This window comes from Gopherus flavomarginatus, chromosome 9 (assembly GCF_025201925.1).
Source record: "Gopherus flavomarginatus isolate rGopFla2 chromosome 9, rGopFla2.mat.asm, whole genome shotgun sequence".
NCBI lineage: Eukaryota > Metazoa > Chordata > Testudines > Testudinidae > Gopherus > Gopherus flavomarginatus.
In genome coordinates, this window is record NC_066625.1 from 37,012,980 (window position 1) to 37,031,794 (window position 18,815).

Genomic DNA, 18,815 nt, shown 5'->3' on the forward strand with positions numbered 1-18,815 from the left:
GAGCCAGGCCAGTTCCCTGGCACTGTGCTCATCTGGCTGGTCAGATGGGTGGGTGACTGGCAGGATTTAAAAGCTAGAGGGGAGGCTGAGGGAGGATGTGGTAGCCGCCACACTCAGAATCACAGAGTTGAAGGCCCAGAGGGGTCACCGGTCCTCCAGTCTGACCATCTGCATATCATAGGCCATCAGGACCACGCAGCACCCACACACTGAACTCAACAACCAGAATTAGGCCAGATCTCCACAGTCCACAGGAGACTAGACTGTTATGGGTCACAGGCAGAGAATAGGAGGGACCGACGTGCACCAGTACTCGAGGCCCCCCACAATCACAGCAAAATTATTAAGCCAGATAAACCCAGTTAATCCTGGCAAGTGACCTGCACCCACACGCTACAGAGGAAGGCAAAAACCCTCAAAGGTCACTGCTAATCCTGAGCATGTGAGCAAGAACCAGTCAGCCAAGCACCCAAGAGAGAGAACTCTCAGTGCCCCCTCACAGCCTGCCCACCCCATGTAATGCACCATCTGCATGTGTGGCTATCCCTGATACTTCACAGGAAGGAGAGTGAACGCTGCTGTGATGTACGTCACTATGGGCAGGTTATGGGAGCGGGGTTGTGGGAGTGAGACTGAGAGGTTAGATTAGGGAGCGGGGGTTTGGGGACAATAGGTGGGGAGTACAATTTTGCCTCAGAGAGGCATTCCTCAACCCCAGTACCTTATCTGAAACTTCCTCCTTTGACAAATATCACTTGAGGAGCTCCTCAAAGCTTGTCAGCTACACATTCCTGATCAAGGAGTTGGGAGAAATAGCCTCGAGTGTCATCACAAAGTGGAGATGCTTAGACAAGCTGTTTATGTTGATCAGCAGCCCTAGACTGATACATTGCCTCCTAAGACACCTGTAGTGAGTAATCTGTAGGACACTTAAACAATCTTGGAGGAGGGGACTTCTTCTCCTTTAGAACAAGCTGACAGGAGGGTGAATGTGTTGCTTACAGGTGACCTGGTGAAGGGCGGGGGAAGTTTGGGAATTTTTTGTTTCTTTATAATATTGGGGGAAGAAAAACCCGTTTAAAAATAAACTTGTCTTCTACCCTGGCCACATCAGGCCTGATTTTTCTGGTGTTTTTTGCTGGAGGACTAGTGAGATTGTGACCTCGTGACCTCAGAACAGACTAAAACCAGATCTATTGAGAGGAAGAGATTTTTAGTAAGACCAACTGAAACTCTTTGGATCACATTGATGAGCAGTTATTCACCGAAGTAGTCCATTGACTTCAATGGGACTGCTTGTGTGGGGATCCGTTTCTCAGAGTGAGTGAAGTTATCTCAATCTATCTGTTCTTTTCTTGGTCTCTTTTCTTTATAAACTCTTTAACTCTAATCCTGGAGAAACAGGTAGGAGAAAACCTTTCTTTGTGAAAGATCCACCAGCTCTGTTCCTTCATGTGCAGGCTCAGAATACTCCCACTTCACTTTTCTAGACCTCCAGCAAAACTTGACAAGATAGAGCTTGTTATTCCTGACACATTAAAATCTAAAAACTAAAAGAGCGGGGGAAATGTTGTTTTGATAATGAAACCAACTCTTTCCAGCCTTCTGAGTATTAATAGTATGTAGTTGAAAAAGCCCCAAATGGACACACATCCAATTTTTCTTCCTTTGCAGGTCACTTTTATGGTAAATTATAAAGCATAAACAGCTACTCTGCACACTTCAGTGTCCTCCACTTGATTTGTCCACGCAGTTATTTCCTGGGTAGTGATCTGAAATATTTGTCGAGCGCTTAAGGATGGTTCTGTTAGCTGTATGATGAATATTATTTCCCTGGCATCTTTCTCCCTGTCAGATATATTGACCTGAGTCTGAAATATTTGGCCAGGTCTGTGACCTCTAAATCACTAGCAAAAAGAAAGGTATGGCTGTTGCTGTAGTTAGCAGGTGGAAACCTAAAGGCAGTTCTGTCTTCTGCAGTTTTCCAGTGGAAACTATTTGGTTGAACCTTTGTGAAGAATGTATTTCAAGCAGCAGAAAAGGTTCTCTAACCCAAACCCATAGTCAGAGTGGGAAAGAAGATAATGGAGTGTTTGCAAGAAACGTATTTCCCTTTCATCCTGTGCATTCACAGAAATGCTATAGAGGAGTCCGGCTAAAATAAAATAAGAATAGATTCTGGCATAGAAAGCATGGCTGACTGAGCAATCCAGACAACCTTTGGTGGCACTTGTGCCGAGCCCTAATGAGGCAAATGTGTCATTTGTATTGTAGGTCACCGACTCTGTTGTGGTTCTTCAAGGAATGTACATATTGCCTTGTTCAGATGCTGGAGTTTACATAGGGTGTCCAGACAGCAAGTGTGAAAAATCGGAATAGGGGTTGGGGGTAATAGGAGCCTATATAAGAAAAAGACCCCCAAATCAGGACTGTCCCTATAAAATCAGGACATCTGGTCTCCCTACGTTTACAGAACAGTCAGACTGGAATTAGAGAGTTCCTTCCCAGGCGTCCTTCAATAGTCTATATTCCAGTGATGCTAAAAGACATGCAACCTCCTCTTAGAGAGCTACAGTTTGGTAAGAGACAACAGAAACAGGGCAATGGAATGACATCGTGCATGCTTTGATGTGGAAGCAGACGGCTGAAGGTGAAGCACTTGGAGAAGAAAGCTGTGAAGATACAGAGAACAGTATTATGATATGGCGGAAAAAGCAATTCCATGAAATACTGCCTTGATCATGTGTTAATGATGGTTGCCTGTAGTTACAGCTATTATCCCATATGGAGCAAAGGCTTTGTCTATGCTAGCCTTTTTGTCCTAGAACTCCCTGATTCACCACTGGTGTGACTCCAGCAGGGATAGCACCGGTTGGTGCAGTAGTGTAGAAATGATAGCCACTGGAATTTTTAACCAACATATCACCTCCAGTTCTTTGGAGCCAGTGTACAATCTCCCTTGTCCTTTCCAAAGGATAGAAATCCCTGAGCTATCAGAGAAGGATATTCCTTTACAGGCAAAGCAGCACTTGATGCACATGCCTCATAAAGTGAGGCAGAGCATAACAGACAAAAAAAAAATCAATTTTGATGGAGAGGATTTGCAAGATCTTCAGTGCATGTGTGAAGTACGTAGAGTCTTTCCAGATTCAGCACCTTTCAGCAGTAGGGCATATCAAACTGAGGGCCCATCATGGTACTGCCTGGTTACATTCTTTGAAGAGCTTGTTCCTTGTTTCTTTGGCCTGGTCTGCACTACGAGTTTATCTCGAATTTAGCAGCGTTAAACCGAATTAACCCTGCACCCATCCACACAACGAAGCCTTTTACTTTGATATAAAGGGCTCTTAATATCGATATCTGTACACCTCCCCGACGAGAGGAGTAGCGCTGAAATCGGTATTGCCATTTTGAATTAGGGTTAGTGTGGCCGCAATTCGATGGTATTGGCCTCCGGGCAGTATCCCACAGTGCACCATTGTGACCGCTCTGGACAGCAATCTGAACTTGAATGCACTGGCCAGGTAGACAGGAAAAGCCTCGCGAACTTTTGAATTTCATTTCCTGTTTGCCCAACATGGAGCGCTGATCAGCACGGGTGACCATGCAGTCCCAGAATCAAAAAAGAGCTCCAGCATGGACCATACGGGAGATACTGAATCTGATCTCAGTATGGGGGGATGAATCTGTTCTATCAGAACTCCGTTCCAAAAGACGAAATGCCAAAACATTTGAAAAAATCTCCACGGCCATGATGGACAGAGGCCACAACAGGGGCTCAGCACAGTGCTGCATGAAATTTAAGGAGCTGAGACAAGCATACCAGAAAGCCAAAGAATCAAATGGATGCTCAGGGAGGGAGGGGCAACTGACGACTGTAGCTATCCCACAGTTCCCGCATTCTCCGAAAACCATTTGAATTCTGGGCTGAGCTCCCAATGCCTGAAGAGTCAAAAACATTGTCGCGGGTGGTTCAGGTTACCTGTCATCAGACCCGACCCGCCCCCCCCCATGAAAGCAAAGGGAAAAAAATGGTTTCTCGCCTTTTTTCCAATTTCACCGTATGTCTACTGGATGCTGCTGGCAGACGCGGTGCTGCAGTGCTACACAGCAACATCCCCTTGCCTTGCCTTGTGGACAGCAGATGATACAGTAGGACTGATATCTGTCGTCATCATCCCATGAATGCTCCTGGCTGGCCTCCGTGAGGTCGGCCGGGGGCTCCTGGGCAAAAATGGGAATGATTCCAGGTCATTCTCTTCTTTAAGTTTTTGTCTAATGGAGATTCACTCCTGCCTGCAATATCATGGCAGCTGGAGGCTTCTGCCTCAGGCTGCTCTCCTAGTCAGCAGCACTGCGTGGTCACGCCTACCCCAGCCTACTCCTTGCTACCAAGGCTCACAATCAGATACTTAGACCTCTACATTTTGCTGTAAATAAAAAAATTAAGCTGCCGTTTAGAATTGTCCCCCAACATACATATCCTGGGACGTTTTGTATTTTACCAGTGTCAATCAAAGGCCCACACAGAAATGGAGATTCAGTCCTGCCTGTGCTTCTATCATAGTGCTTGTCACAGATTTCCATTTTCAACTGTAGGCTGAGCAAGTGCAGAATGGTGATTCACTCTACCTAACTGTAAGCCAAATGCCCTCCCCTCCCCCCTTTGATCTCTGCTTGAAGAGGCAATAAAGTCAATGTTGTTTCTTATTCCTGTATTCTTTATTACTTCATCACACAAACAGGGGGATAACTGCCACCGTAGCCCAGGAGGGATGGGGGAAGAGGGAAGCAATGGGTGGGGTTGTTGCAGGGGCACCCCCTAGAATGGCATGCAGTTCATCATTTCTGCAGGCTGTCTGGGGCTCTGACCCAGAGCGGCTGTTTGCCTCTCTGGTTCTTTAGTAGGCTTGCCTGGTATTCCAGGCAGGACTGACTCTCCATTAGACAAAACTTAAAGAAGAGAATGACCTGGGGAGTCATTCCCATTTTTGTCCATTCGCCCCCGACCGACCTTACCGAGGCTGGCCAGGAGCACCCATGACAGAAGCAGATGGTACAGTATGACTGGTAACTGTCATTGCCAACTTGCAAAGCAGCAGACAGTACAGTAGGGCTGGTAACCATCTTTGCTAACTTGCAAAAGGCAAGGGGATGCTGCTGTGTAGCGCTGCAGTACCGCGTCTGTCAGCAGCATCTAGTAGACATACGGTGACAGTGAATAAAGGCTGAACGGGCTCCATGGTTGCCGTGCTATGGCATCTGCCTGGGCAATCCAGGGAAAGGAGTGCGAAATGATTGTCTGCTGTTGCTTTCATGGAGAGGGGAATTGACTGACGACATTTACCCATAACCACCCGTGACAAATTTTTGGCCCCATCAGGCATTGGGATCTCAACCCAGAATTCCAATGAGAGGGAGAGACTGTGGGAACTATGGGATAGCTACCCAGAGTGCAACGCTCTGGAAGTTGATGCTAGCCTCAGTACATGGACGCACACCACCGAATTAATGTGCTTAGTGTGGCCGCATGCACTCGACTTTATACAATCTGTTTCCAAAAATCGATTTCTGAATAATCCCATAGTGTAGACATACCCTTTGAGAAGCAGTTACTTCTGCTGGAGGCATAGGTCACATTTCTCTCCTGACTTCATGCTCTCCTGACTCCCTGTGGTAGTCTTACCGTCTTTATTACTATTTCTCACAGTTCAGACCTGATTGCTTTCCATTAGTGACAGATTGGCAGATATAGCTCTGAGAGAGATTTCTATTCTATTAATTTCTTTTCCCAATAGGGTAACCAATTTATCAATTCACTCTTAATGGATTGTTTTTCTCTGTGTGGGTTAGAGGCAGTTCATGAGTCTTCTTTGGATACTGGGTAGAACAGGGGTTGGCAGCCTTTCAGCAGTGGTATGCCGAGTCTTCATTTATGCACTCTAATTTAAGGCTTCGCGTGCTGGTAATACGTTTTAATGTGTTTTAGAAGGTCTCTCTATAAGTCTATAGTATATAACCAAACTACTGTTATATGTAAAGTAAACAAAGTTTTCAAAATGTTTCAGAAGCTTTATTTAAAATTAAATTAAAATGCAGATCTTATCAGTTTAGTGTGATCCTTGCCCTTGCTTTTCCTTGCTGAGTTTTCCAATGTCTGGCAGGTATTTGGATACTTTAAGCTGCACACAGTCTTCTGAGTGATCGCTTGTTAACCGGCTCCGAGAGGGACAGAGGATAGATTTCATGTGTGAAAATACCTTTTCACACAGGTATGTGGATCCAAATGCTGAAAGCATTGCAAATGCAATTTTCTTCAAACAGTTAAGGGATGTCCAGCAGGTCAGAATAGAGGCCCCATGATCTCTCTCGTGGCTTCAAGTGCGCTCCGGAGATCCACAAACTTTGATGTCCACAATTCTGAGCTTTTTAACTGAATGAGTTGCATTTCGGAATCTTCAACACCCATCCACTGAAATACGGACAAATCCAAATCACTTTCGTTGAACTTTTCAGATTTAATTAGAAAAGAAAGCATTGGGCCAAATTGCTGGAAATCTTGAAATCTGTCAGAAAATTCTGATTCCAGTTCTTGCATGTACTTCCCAATCTCATCGACATTGACAGTGCAACGTGTCGATAGCTCTTTTATAAGTTGGAAATAGCGGAAAGTAGAAGTTTGAATATCTCTGGAAAAAACTGCTAGTTTCACAACAAATGCTTTCCAGACTTCATAAAGATCCAGAACTGTATGCCCTGCACGCTGGAGACAGAGGTTGAGTTCGTTTAGGTGAGCAGTGATATCAGTTAGAAACATGAACTTACACAGCCATTTGTCATCATCCAGTTCGGGGTAGTTTTGTTCTTTTTCTGACAAAAAGGCCTTGATTGCATCAAAACAGTTTACAAAGTGCACCAAAACCTTGCCACGATTTAGCCACCGAATGTTGCTGTGAAGTGGGATGTCGTTATAAGCACTGTCCATCTCTTCTAACAGTGTTTGAAATTGTCTGTTAGTCAAAGCAGATCGAACAATAAGGAAATTCACAATTCGCACCACTGTATTCATCACATTATTAAGCTCTGAATTAGAAATTTTAGCACACAGGTTTTCTTAATGGATGATACAGTGATATTTGACTGTCGGATGGCCAATTTGATCTTCAAGCAACTTTACAAATCCCTTCTGTTTTCTGACTATGGCAGGAGCACCATCTGTTGTTACACAAAATATTTTTCTGATATCAACTCCTCGTTCTTCAAAATGGTTTACAAAACTTTCCAGTATATCTTCCCCCTTTGTTGTGCCATGCAGGGGTTTTAGGCAACAAAGTTCCTCTTGGATTTCATCGGAAGCACAGTATCTTGCAACAACTGCCAAACGTGGAACATCATTTATATCCACACTCTCATCAACTGCAACACTAAACACTGCTGTGTCTTTCAGTGCAGTCGTTTGCTTTTCCTTAATGTTTTCTGCCATTTCACTTATGCATCTCTCAACTGTTCTGGCAGAGATGGGCAGTTCTTTTATTCTAGATATGATTGTACCTTTATTTGGCAAATCATTGAACAAAATCTCCAAACTGCTGAGAAAAACTTTTTATATATTCCCCATCTGTAAACGGCTTTCTGTTTTTTTGCAATGCACTGTGCAATCTTGTAACTTCCTTCTATAGCATGATTTTTACTTACACTTAAGCTTTTAAAAACACTACTTTGCTTCTCATAGGCTGCTACTGCCTTTTTGATTGATTCAGTCTTGTCTGCTTCATCAAGAATAGTTTTCTCGTGCTTCGTTTCAAAATGTCGTCGAACCCTTGACATGCGACAAACAACACTTTCATAACAGAAAGCACAAATAGCACGGTCCTTATTTTCAATAAACCCAAATGCATCTGACCAAGCAGGCTGAAATGATTGGACATCTAGCTTCACTTTCTTAGGAGCTGCCATTTTGTCAAATGTTCCCTTCAACTCTCAGTGGGGAAAAAAATGGCGATAGAAGGCAGGCACAAGATCAAATGCAGTGTGGTCTGAGATAAGCAATTTTAAGATGGGGGTGTTGAGGTGCACCCCTTCTTCCCTTGTGTGCAACCCTCACTGTCCCAGGCTGGGAACAGTGGGCCACAGCAGGCCACAGCGGTGAGGCTGCAGAGCAGTGATCCAAGGCCAGGAGAAGAGCCCAGGGTGTCCTGCAGGGATTCCAGGCCAGAAATCAGGCTGAGTAGGGCTGGAGAGCTAGACCAGGCTGTCAGGAGGTCAGCAACTGGAACCCCAGATTGGCAGCTGAGGTGAGTGAGCTGGCCCCGGTAGGGCTGAGCAGGGCCACGCAGGGCCGCAGGCCTGGACCCTGTCTGGAAGGGCACCTGTGCAAGGTAAGTGGGCTGCCACAGGGGGGACCCTGGCTGGCAAAGGGCCAGCAGTGGGAATCCCAGAGCGCTGCAGGCCGAGCAGCTCAGCCTGCCGCGACTCTGGGGTTTCAGCTGCGGGCTCCTGCCAGCTGGAGTCCCATCCCCCTGCCAGCCTGGGGTTCCTTCCCCTAGGCTGGCAGTGGGGGCTGAGTGGGGCTGCGGCAGGGGGGACCCCGGCTGGCAAGGGGCCAGCAGCGGGAATCCCAGAGCGGCTGCAGGCTGAATGGATCAGCCAGCCACCGCTCTGGGGTTTCAGTCACGGGCTCCTACCAGCTAGGGTCTCAGCCCCTTGCCAGCCTGGAGTTCCTTCCCCCAGGCCAGCAGTGGGTGCTCAGTGGGACTGGCAGATGGTCCCCGGCTGGCAGGAGCCGGTGGCAGAAAGCGCCAGAGTGGTGGCAGGCTGAGCAGCTCAGCCCGCCCCGCGTGCCATTAAAAATTGTCTTGCTTGCCATGGGTTGCCAATCCCTGGTATATATCTTTACAGTTGCGTACCCATGTATGTAAACTTGAAGCTGCTAAGCATCAGAGCATGGGCTGCTTCTTGCTTTATGTGGAAATAGAGAAGGGAGCATTTATTGTGGGGTGGTAGATTTGGATAAACATTCCCAATATTCTTGGTCCTGTTTCTTCCTGTTTTGTTGCATGGGTTCTGCCTGTTCAGGTCCCTAGTAGGCAAGGTCTAAGTGCTACACTGGCATTTTAAGAAGAGACATGTAAAAGTGTATCAATTGGAAGTTCTTGATGCTGCTAGTATCTTGGCCACATGCTGAAGACCAGCACATGCTGACTTTTTTTTTGCTAATGGGGGTGGTTTCCTTCTCTTTCCTTTGCAGTGGTGAAGTGTGTCTAGCTATGGTGAAGCTTGGATCTGCGTCATGGCCCATGATATTTCTGTCTGCAAGAACCTGGTTCCAGTTTCTGTGAATCCAGACCCCGAGGAGAGGGGAAGTACAGACCTTGTGGAAGGGTGAGTTAGGACCTTCATTCCTTCAATATTCCCTCTTCCCCTGCTGACACATGAGGAGCTCTCGGTCAGATTGCTGAGAGCAATAGCAAGTTGTTATGCAGCTTCCATCTGACATGATATAAACCAGTTTGTTCCTTTCAGGTGAGTGTTACATGGGGGAGATAACAGAAGCAGGGCTTTATCCTACAGAGGCCTGTCCTAGTGCTTCATGCCAAATGAGAACACGTGGGAGTATTGAATCTCTGTGTGTTCTTGGGAGTAAATTTCTGAACGTAGATTCTGCTTTCTGTTAGAAGATATAATAGTTGTGGTGAGTGAGTTTCCAGGCACATACATTCAGACTCTGAAAGGTGGAATTGGCTGTCTGCAGATAAAGTTGTTCTTCTTTGATTGCCTTCTCACGTTGATTCCATTCTAGGTGTGTGCGCACCCATGTGCACAGATGTCAGAGACTTTTGCCTTAGTGGTATCTGTAGGGCGGGCTGTGGCGCTTTCTGGGGTGCTGCGTTCATATTGCAGTATATCAGGCGCTGCCAGCCCTATGCCCTCTCAGTCCCTTCTTACTGCCCATGGTAGTCAGTCTGAGCGCCTTTGTCCCTTGTTTTGCAAGTGGCCAGTGGTTTTTCTTCTACCTCAGCCTTGTGCTTCTAGCTGTAAATAGTGTACCCCTTGTTTGTGAGTTATTAAGCAGCTGTTAAGTGTTCGTTAGATAGTGTCCCAGCGGACGTTGTCCCAGATGAGGTATGTTCCGGTACCCAGGTTTTAAGCTGTGCTCCACATAACCAGCCTATGCCTGTTAGTGACCCACACAATAGTTTTCTAAGCTGTCTTGTGGAATCCCACATAAAGGAGTGCTGTCGCATCTGTAAAAACTTTCATCCTTGGACTCAGAGGGAGCGCGACATATGTCTCAGGGCCCTCCTGATGCAGACTGCCCTGCACCAAGCTTTGAAACCGGAGTGGCCCGATGTGGTACCTAGTGCTTCTACTTCAGTGTGGAGCACACCTCCGGCACTAGGTTCCTCCCGGCACTGACTCCTGTTGCTGGTGCCGAAGAAGAAACCTAAGAAGATGGCACCGAGCAAGCCCAACCAGGGGGCTCCAGGCAAAGGACTCTGTTTAGGCCTTGTGCCCCCTCAGGACCTTCAGAAGGGCTTGTCCCTGGGGAGTTCCTCCTCCTGAAAGGACCCATCACCGACTCTGGGGAGCAGTAAAGGGCCCAATTCGACAGCACAGTCGACACTCTGCCAGCTCCTGGCACCGAGAGAGCGGAGAGCGCCCCCTCTGCAGATGGCACCATGCAGGGCAGTGGATCCTGCTGTGGCTCCCCGAGAGGGCAAGCCCATTGGCAAGGCCTCACACAAGACAAGTGAGTGCCACCAGTCTCTAGAGCCAGGACAGAGCTTGGGGCCACCACGTTCTTGGTCTCTGCATTGGCCCAGGTCTTTCGCTCGCTGCTATGAGTCTTCAGCCCCCAGGGTTTTCACAAATGCATGGTGCTGGTAGCGGCTTACATGAGATGTCAAGGAGTCCAGATCTTCCCGAATCTCAGTGACTGGCTTATCAAGGGCAGGTCTCTGGGGCAGGTGTGCAGGAGCCTCGATCTGGTGTGGTCCACCTGCAGCGACCTGGGCCTGTTAATAAACAAAGAAAAGTCCACATTAATGACAGTCCAATGCATAGGGTTCATCAGAATGGTCCACGACTCCACGCGGGCCAAGACCTTCCTTATGGAAGCGCGTTTTAAGGCCATGTCAAGCTTAATCTCACACAAAGAGCCACCCGCTCACCACGGTCCACATGTGCCTCCTACTGATGAGCCCCATGGCTTCTTGCACATACTTCAACTATGCCCATCTTCATCTATGGCCTCTGCAAGTGTGGCTAGCCTCGGTCTACACCCCCAGCAGGCACCCCCTGGACTGAGTGGTCACTGTGCAGAACCACATCCTTCTGTCTCTGGATTGGTGTCGGGATCCCAGGTCGATGCTGCAGGGAGTCCCCTTCGCGATCCCATCTCTGTCATAGACGTGTTGGATCTGGGCTGGGGAGCCCATCTGGGTGAGCTCAACACCCAGAGCTGCTGGCTCCGCAACGATCTTGTCCTTCATATCAACATCAGCGAGCTCAAAGTGGTTTGCCTGGCTTGTCAGGTCTTTTTGCCCCACCTGAAATGTAAGGTAGTGCAAGTCCTCACAGACTATTCCACTGCAATGTATTACATCAACAGGCAGGGCAGTACCAGGTCTTCAGTCCTTTGTCAGGAAGTCCTTGGCCTCTGGGACTTTTGTGTGCAGCATGCCATTCATCTGGTAGCTACCCACCTGCCCTGAACCAAGAACATCCTGGCAGATTCTATCAGCAGGAACTTCTCATCTCACCACGAATCATCGCTCCATCCGGAGCTGGTCAGCCTAATCTTCTGCAGGTGGAAAACTCCCCAGGTGGACCTGTTTGCATCCCGGCAGAACAGAAAGTGCCACACGTTGTGTTCTCACAGGGCAGGGACAAGTGTTCCCTGGTGGATACCTCCCTGATTTCATCGTTAGGCGCACTGATGAATGCCTTCTCGCTGGTGCCGTTAATCCACAGGATCCTGCTCAAGGTAAAGCAAGACAAAGCAAAAATCATCCTCATAGCCCCAGCATGGCTTCGTCAACAATGGTTCAACATGCCGCTGAGTCTTTCGGCAGCCACCCCACTGCAGCTGCCTCTTTGACTGGATGTGCTGTCCCAGATCCACAGCAATCTGCTGCAGCGCCACCAAGTTCAGATGCATTTGACAGCCTGGCTACTGCGTGGCTTAGTGGGGACAAATGGTGGTGTTCCATGGGTGTCCAGCAGGCAACCCTCCACCAAGGCCACTTAATATACAGTACATACAATCATAGATTATTAGAGTTGGAAGGGACCTCAGAAGATCATCTAGTCCAACCCGCTGCTCAAAGCAGGACCAATCCCCAAATGGCCCCCTCAAGGATTGAACTCACAACCTTGGGTTTAGCAGGCCAATGCTTAAACCACTGAGCTATTCCTCCCTCCTACGAAGTGCAAGTGGTTCATGTGTTGGGCCTTGGATCATCACATTCATGCAGACGAGGCCCCACCGCAAGGCATCCTGGACAATTTGCTGCATCTTAAGCTCCAATCTGTCACAATCTTTGGTTAAGGTACACCTGGCGGCCATTTCGGCATTCTACCCACTGTTCCAAGGCAGATCGGTCTTTGCCCATCTGTTGATGGCGCGGTTCCTGAAAGTTCTGGAGTGCTATTACCTGCATATCCAGGACCCAGTTCCTCTTTGGGACCTGAATCTTGTGCTGTCAAGGTTCATGGGCCCCCACTTCGAGCCCTTGGCTTCCTGCTCCCTCCCTGTCACAACTTTAAAGTCTGTTATTTCAAGCTCCTCCAGGGCTGGAAGCAAGTACAGGGTTCTGGGGGGAACTGGGAATCCTGGGAAACTCCCCTCTCTAATTGTACAAAGCTCCTTTTGCTAGCTCTGTGGAAACATGAAATATTGAATTTAAAGTATGTCCTTTCCTGTCAACAGAAGCTGTCAGTAGCTTATGACTGAATCTTGCCCATCCTGGAATGCTGGAATATGTCCCTGGAGCAATGGACTGGTGTAGAAACCAGCTGAGGCAGTCATAGGCACATCTAAGTTCATTTATCATATAGATGTCACCTCCACATATCTGGCTTCATTGTGTAATAAGCATGTACATATGCACACATAAAGCAGGTACATGTAATTAAAAATACGCATGCTTTTAAAAAACATACAGGCTTTTGTAATCATGTCACATCCTCATGGTGGTTAGTGATTAAGTCTGATAAGGTCTAATATTAGTGAGTCCAAAGGGAGAGGTGGTAGCAGTCCATTTTTGGCTTACAATCCAAATATGAATGTTGCTCCCCATTGTTCTGGGCTATGTCTGATCATTTGACCTCATAGTGAAGGTGAGTAGGGGAGCCTCAGAGTACAAATTCCAGCCCCTTGAATGATCTGATTTTCCTTTTAAATATATAAAACTGGTTTGTTTGTGTTGGCAAAGCTGAGATGTGCTAATATTGCCTTTGTCTCTTCCCTGGTCATCAGGAGAGCTGCAGATGGGCTGGGGTGGGGAGCCTTTCAATAGATGGATTGTTGTGCTTCAATTCCTGTCTTGTTCACGCAGATCAGCAATGTGTGTTTGCTGTCCACCAGCCAAATGAGCTGTTTCTGTAATCTCTCTGGATTTGTAGTCATGAGCTGATCCTGACTTTCAAATATTCAGCCTCATCTGCTGTTTGAGTCCCCTAAGAGCTGTCCTAGTTAGAGCACAGTTTGGAACTGTGATAATCCCATGGCAAAAGCCATTGTGGTGATTCTCTTGCTAGTATGTCTCTGTGTACGTGCATCCTTTAAATATTCATCCAGGGGAATAAGTGCAGCCAGGAGGTACTACAGTCCAGCACATTGGTCTTTAATTATACGTGGCTCTGGACTCGCAGACAGCCCTGGACCACCTGGAGTCACTCTGCCCCAGAAACGCAGGCCTCTGCCAAGTGAACGAAGGGGGCATCCCTCTGCCTTTAGATGACAGAGAAAAACTGATATGTATGCATGAGTAGATTTTCCAGGTTTTATCCAGCAAGTGCAGTGGTAGAGTCACACCTCAAGAGTCTTATCATTCTGCAGCTTGGCTTCATTTCTGTTTGGAGCTGACACCTGGATTTTAAAAGCTGAATAGGTGGCTTCTCACAGGGCCTGAATCTCCCTCTGTCCCCTCATCACCCCCTTATATGTAGAGCCTTGTTCTGCTTTGGGATGAACAGCTCCATGGAAATCACTGGGAATGCCTTATGTCCTGCGATGGAGGAATCAGGCCCATGCTAGGCACTTGTCGTTGTAGTGCCTCAGCATCTCCCCAGAGTCACTGCCTGGGAGGGTTGGTTTCCTAGGTAGGTGCAAGCCCTGTCCGAAGGGGGAGGGAGATATTGTAGTCATGTTCGTGAGGGAGTAGGGCACGCTTTGGTTCAGCCCAGAGGAAGAGTTTAATGAAACAGTGAGGCTCTTTCCAAAGGGCAAGTATTCAGAGAGTTCCTGACCAGAAATATAGGCATGTGCAGCACATTTCATTAGGACGTGCACCCAGGGAATTTTATTTATTTCTATATTTATTTTTAAGAGGCGAACATTTATTGAATACTCAATCATAAAGGACATTTATTTTTATTCATCAAACCAACTAAAGAAACTAAAACGTAACTAAACTCAATTTTTTGTAAATTAACAACTAAACTTTACTTAAAAATTGAGACATAAAATACCAAATTTTTGCTATAGTGATAACCAGGCGTATACAAAGATACAGTCAATTTTCATGATCTTTATCTTTAACTAGATAATGAGCTAACCCAAACTGACCAAAACAGATTAAGGTTTCTTCATCTTCCTGTCCTAGAGAATGAGACATCGGTCACCAGGTGTTCTGGATTTAAATTCCTCAATCACATCATTGTAATTAACTGACGAAGCCAATTCTTGTTCAATATACAAAATCATGAGTGAGTCGAGGCGCTATTGGGATATTGTACTTCTTAGTTTGTAACTTAGTCTTAGTTACATGTGCTAGTTTCAGAAAGGATCTTTCACATGAACAGCTTGTAACAGGTAAGACTGCAGAGCATTGAATAGATTTTTAAAAGGCTTGGAACATGGAAGACTGATCTGATTCCTTTAGCCAATCAAGCCAGTCTCTAGTGATGTTCGTAGTGCTACCTCTAGGAACAGATCCGTCATAACCCCGAAGCAATCCGACTTCAGCTTCCAGCTCATCCAAGGACACTTTAAATTTGTTGGCAATGATTCTTATATCATCCCTGCCAATGTCTAAGCTCAGCAGTTTTCCCATTGCAGTCACAATTTTACAAGTCTCCTGTTCAAATCGCTGGTCAATGCCGGTAATCACTGAGTCTAGGAGTGGGTAAAATGAAGTTATCTCTCCTGCTCCTCTTTTGTATCAAAGTGATGCTGGGACTCAAACGTATCATCAATACGAGTGGACGTTTTTCTCTTCTTAACTGGGGGAATCGATATATTATTCTCTACACACATTTTCACAGTCATTGAAAATAGATTGAAGATATTCTGGGCCACTTCTCATCGCAGCCAAAGAGTTACGCAAGATTTTCCCCCCCGTCATTGCAGTAAGTAAGTTGAGATCTGGAGCTTGAAGAGCCTCACTCACTTTTACCACCATCTGGAGAATAGGGTGCATCGTGTGAAGGACAAAGATGAACTTGAATGAATTTAGTTCATGGATAAGGCCCCTGGCTTTTAATTTAGTGTCAGCAAGGGGAGTTGTTTCAATAATCTCTTATAAGCTTGTAAAAATGATAGAGTAGTTTTGTTTTACAGCAGCCACTGCTTCTGCTCAGCATGCCCATTTTGTGTTTGACAGTGACTTCCAAGTCTTCAACTGGGATCCTACTTCTTGTGAAATCTTCTCCATTACTGCGTGTCGCACAGGACTCCCCTCCATGAAGGCATAGAGTCTGAATAACACCAAAAAAATCAAAGACAGTCCTGTTTTGTTTTCTTGAAGTGCATGCATCTACTAGGACGAGGTTCAAACAATGCACATAGCAGTGTACATAGAGTATTTCACTGTTTCTTTCTTTACATTTAATTTGAACTCCCGCAGTACATCCAGACATAGTAGATGCGCCATCAAAACAGACAGACATCACTGATGATGAGTCAATTTTAAAAATGCCAGGGACGTCATTTAACTGCTCAAAAATAGACTGAGCGTCAACTGTTAATAGTCACAAAGTGTTCAACTGGACTATGTTTTTCATTGTCAAAATACCGCACTACAATGGACGTCTGCTCATGGTGTCCACAGTCAGTAGTGTCATCGGCAATTGTTGAGACCATTTTTCCATTTAGTGAAGACAGAATCTTTTGTTGCACAACGTTGTGCAAGGCCACAATTAAATCATTTTGGATGCGATTACTCAGATAAGTAGCATTTCGAGGAGATTGTTGCACATGCTTTGCCATTACGGGATCATATTTTTGGAGCATATTGACAAGACTTAGAAATAAACCTTTCTCAAAACTGTCAGCTTTTTCATTGTGACTCCTGAATGGTCTCCCACCTTTCGCCAAACACAGAACAATGTCAGTCAGTCACTCCATTACACTTTGGTTATGGCACCGTTCTTCTTGTTTAGACAGATAAGCCTGCTTGCCCTCATCCAACAATACATCAATAGGTTTCCCTTCATTAAAACTTGACCATGAAGAACAGATCAACACTTGAGATTTTGACAGTTGGTGGTTTTTAAAACATTGATTAGCTCTATGCCAGTTTCTGAATCCCTTATCAATAAATGCTGGATCCGTGTGATCTTTGTTTGCTGCATCATTAGAGGAGAAGAAACAGCAGTAAAAGCAAAATTCTGCGTCCTTTGATGGACTATATTCTAACCACCTATACTTTCCATACCAATCAGACTGAAAACTTTTTTGTTTATTCCCTATTTTACTTCTAGGAAACATGCTCAATCTATGCTGATAAGGACCTCTAGATAATTGAGACCGGCGTTCTAATCTGTTTTTTGGAATATCACAGACCGAGTCATCAGATGGAATGTTTGATGGCTTTGAATAGGAACTACACTAAGAGACAAAGTCTGTTTCTGTTGGCCATTACTCAGTTTACTGCACACACTGGAACTGGTGGTGGCATTATCTTCATGTAAGTTCTTAACCGAGGACTCTGAGGTATTTGCACTACTATCAGCACATTCATTATAATTCAGTTTGTCTGCTCCTTTTCTTATCTTAACAACGTACTGATCCATATTTTAAAATTAAAAGGGAGTATCATACGATTGAATTAAAACGTAAAGCCATGGACTTGTTATGCTATTTCAGTAGAGTACATGCGACAAAGATTACAAACACTGTAGTCACTGCGCTGGGCACGCCTGACACGGCTGCTTATATAGGTCAAAGAATTTTCTAGAATAGTAGTCGGAGGGGGAGGGGAGGACCAATGGTAATGCGGCGCCGCAGTAGGGGGGACGCGTGCTGTGAGCGAACGCGGGCTTTCTATACATTTCTACAACATCTATATTATGCAATACGGCGCTTATTGCATAATACAACAATCCATACTTTAAAACTAAAAGAGCGTATTGTGCGATTAAATTAAAACATAAAGCCACTTTTTTTTTGTTGAGACATTAGGGCAGAGGTGGGCAAACTTTCTGGGTCGAGGTCCGCATCGGGGTGGGGAAATTGTATTCAGGGCCGGGGCAGGGGGTTGGGGTGCAGGAGGGAGTGCGGGGTGTAGGAGGGGGTGCGGTGCGTAAGAACAGGCTCAGGGCAGGGGATTGGGGCAGAGAAGGGATGCGGAGTATATGAGGGGGCTCAGGGAAGGGGGTTGTGGTGCAGGAGGAGTGCAGAGTGCAGGCAGGGAGTTGGGGTGCGAGATGCAGGCCGGGGACTTAGGGCAGGGAGTTGGGGGGTGGGGTTCAGGAGGGGTTCACGGTCCGGCCTGGTGCCGCTTACCTAAAGCAAGTCGGAGTGGCAGCTTCACGCTTCCTGGCTGCCTGCCCTGGCCTGGCCCCATGCCGCACCACTCACCACGTCCCTGCATGGCCCCTGGGGCAGGGCACAGGGCTCCACAAGCTGCCCTTGCCATGCCTCCAGGTATCTCCCCCGAAGCTCCCATTGGCCACGGTTCCCCATTCCTGGCCAATGGGAGCTGTGGGGTGTGGTGCCTGGAGCAACGCATGGAGCCCTTGCCCCCCATGGCACTGCAGGGCCCCCCTGGAAGGGGCAAAGTCCTGCGGGACGGATCCAAAGCTCTGAGGGGCTGGATCCAGGCTGTAGTTTGCCCAACCCTGCATAGGGTGTGCTTGGGCACACCCCATGCGCATTCCTATGGGTATGTCTGCACTACGGGATTACTCTGGTTTTACAAAATTTGATTTTTGGCAACAGGTATAAAGTCGAGTGCATGCGGGCACACTAAGTACATTAATTCGGCGGTGTGGGTCCATAGTACTGAGGCTAGCGTTGACTTCTGGAGTGTTTCACTGTGGGTAGCTATCCTGTAGTTCCCGCAGTCTTACCTGCCCATTGAAATTCTGGGTTGAGATCCCAGTGCCTGATGGGGCAAAAAAATTGTCGTGGGTGGTTCTGGGTACATGTTATCAGACCCCCCTCTTCCTCCCTCCCTCCCTCCCTCCATGAAAGCAACGTCAGACAACTGTTTTGTGCCTTTTTTCCTGGGTTACCTGTGCAGATGCCATACCATGGCAAGCATGGATCCCGCACAGGTGACTGCGACCGTAAGTCTCCTGGGTGCTGGCAGATGTAGGACTGCATTGCTACACAGCAGCAGCTCATTGCCTTTTGGCAGCAGATGGTG

At 46.8% G+C, this 18,815-nt stretch overlaps 1 protein-coding gene across 7 annotated transcripts in view; it reads left to right on the plus strand.

The window, feature by feature from the left end:
* Positions 1 to 18,815, plus strand: part of LOC127058304 (ankyrin repeat and fibronectin type-III domain-containing protein 1-like) — a 698,608-nt gene that overhangs the window by 109,035 nt on the left and 570,758 nt on the right. For 5 of the 7 annotated variants that reach the window (XM_050968080.1, XM_050968084.1, XM_050968086.1 and 2 more), the window contains exon 1: positions 9,323 to 9,381. Coding sequence is in view for 2 of the 7 variants with exons in the window: in XM_050968088.1 (XP_050824045.1) it covers positions 9,290 to 9,381 (92 nt within the window). In the remaining 5 variants the exon portion in view is untranslated. Of the gene's footprint in view, positions 1 to 9,247; positions 9,382 to 18,815 lie in introns of those variants that run through there. The other 2 variants (XM_050968088.1, XM_050968089.1) reach the window with 1 other exon arrangement.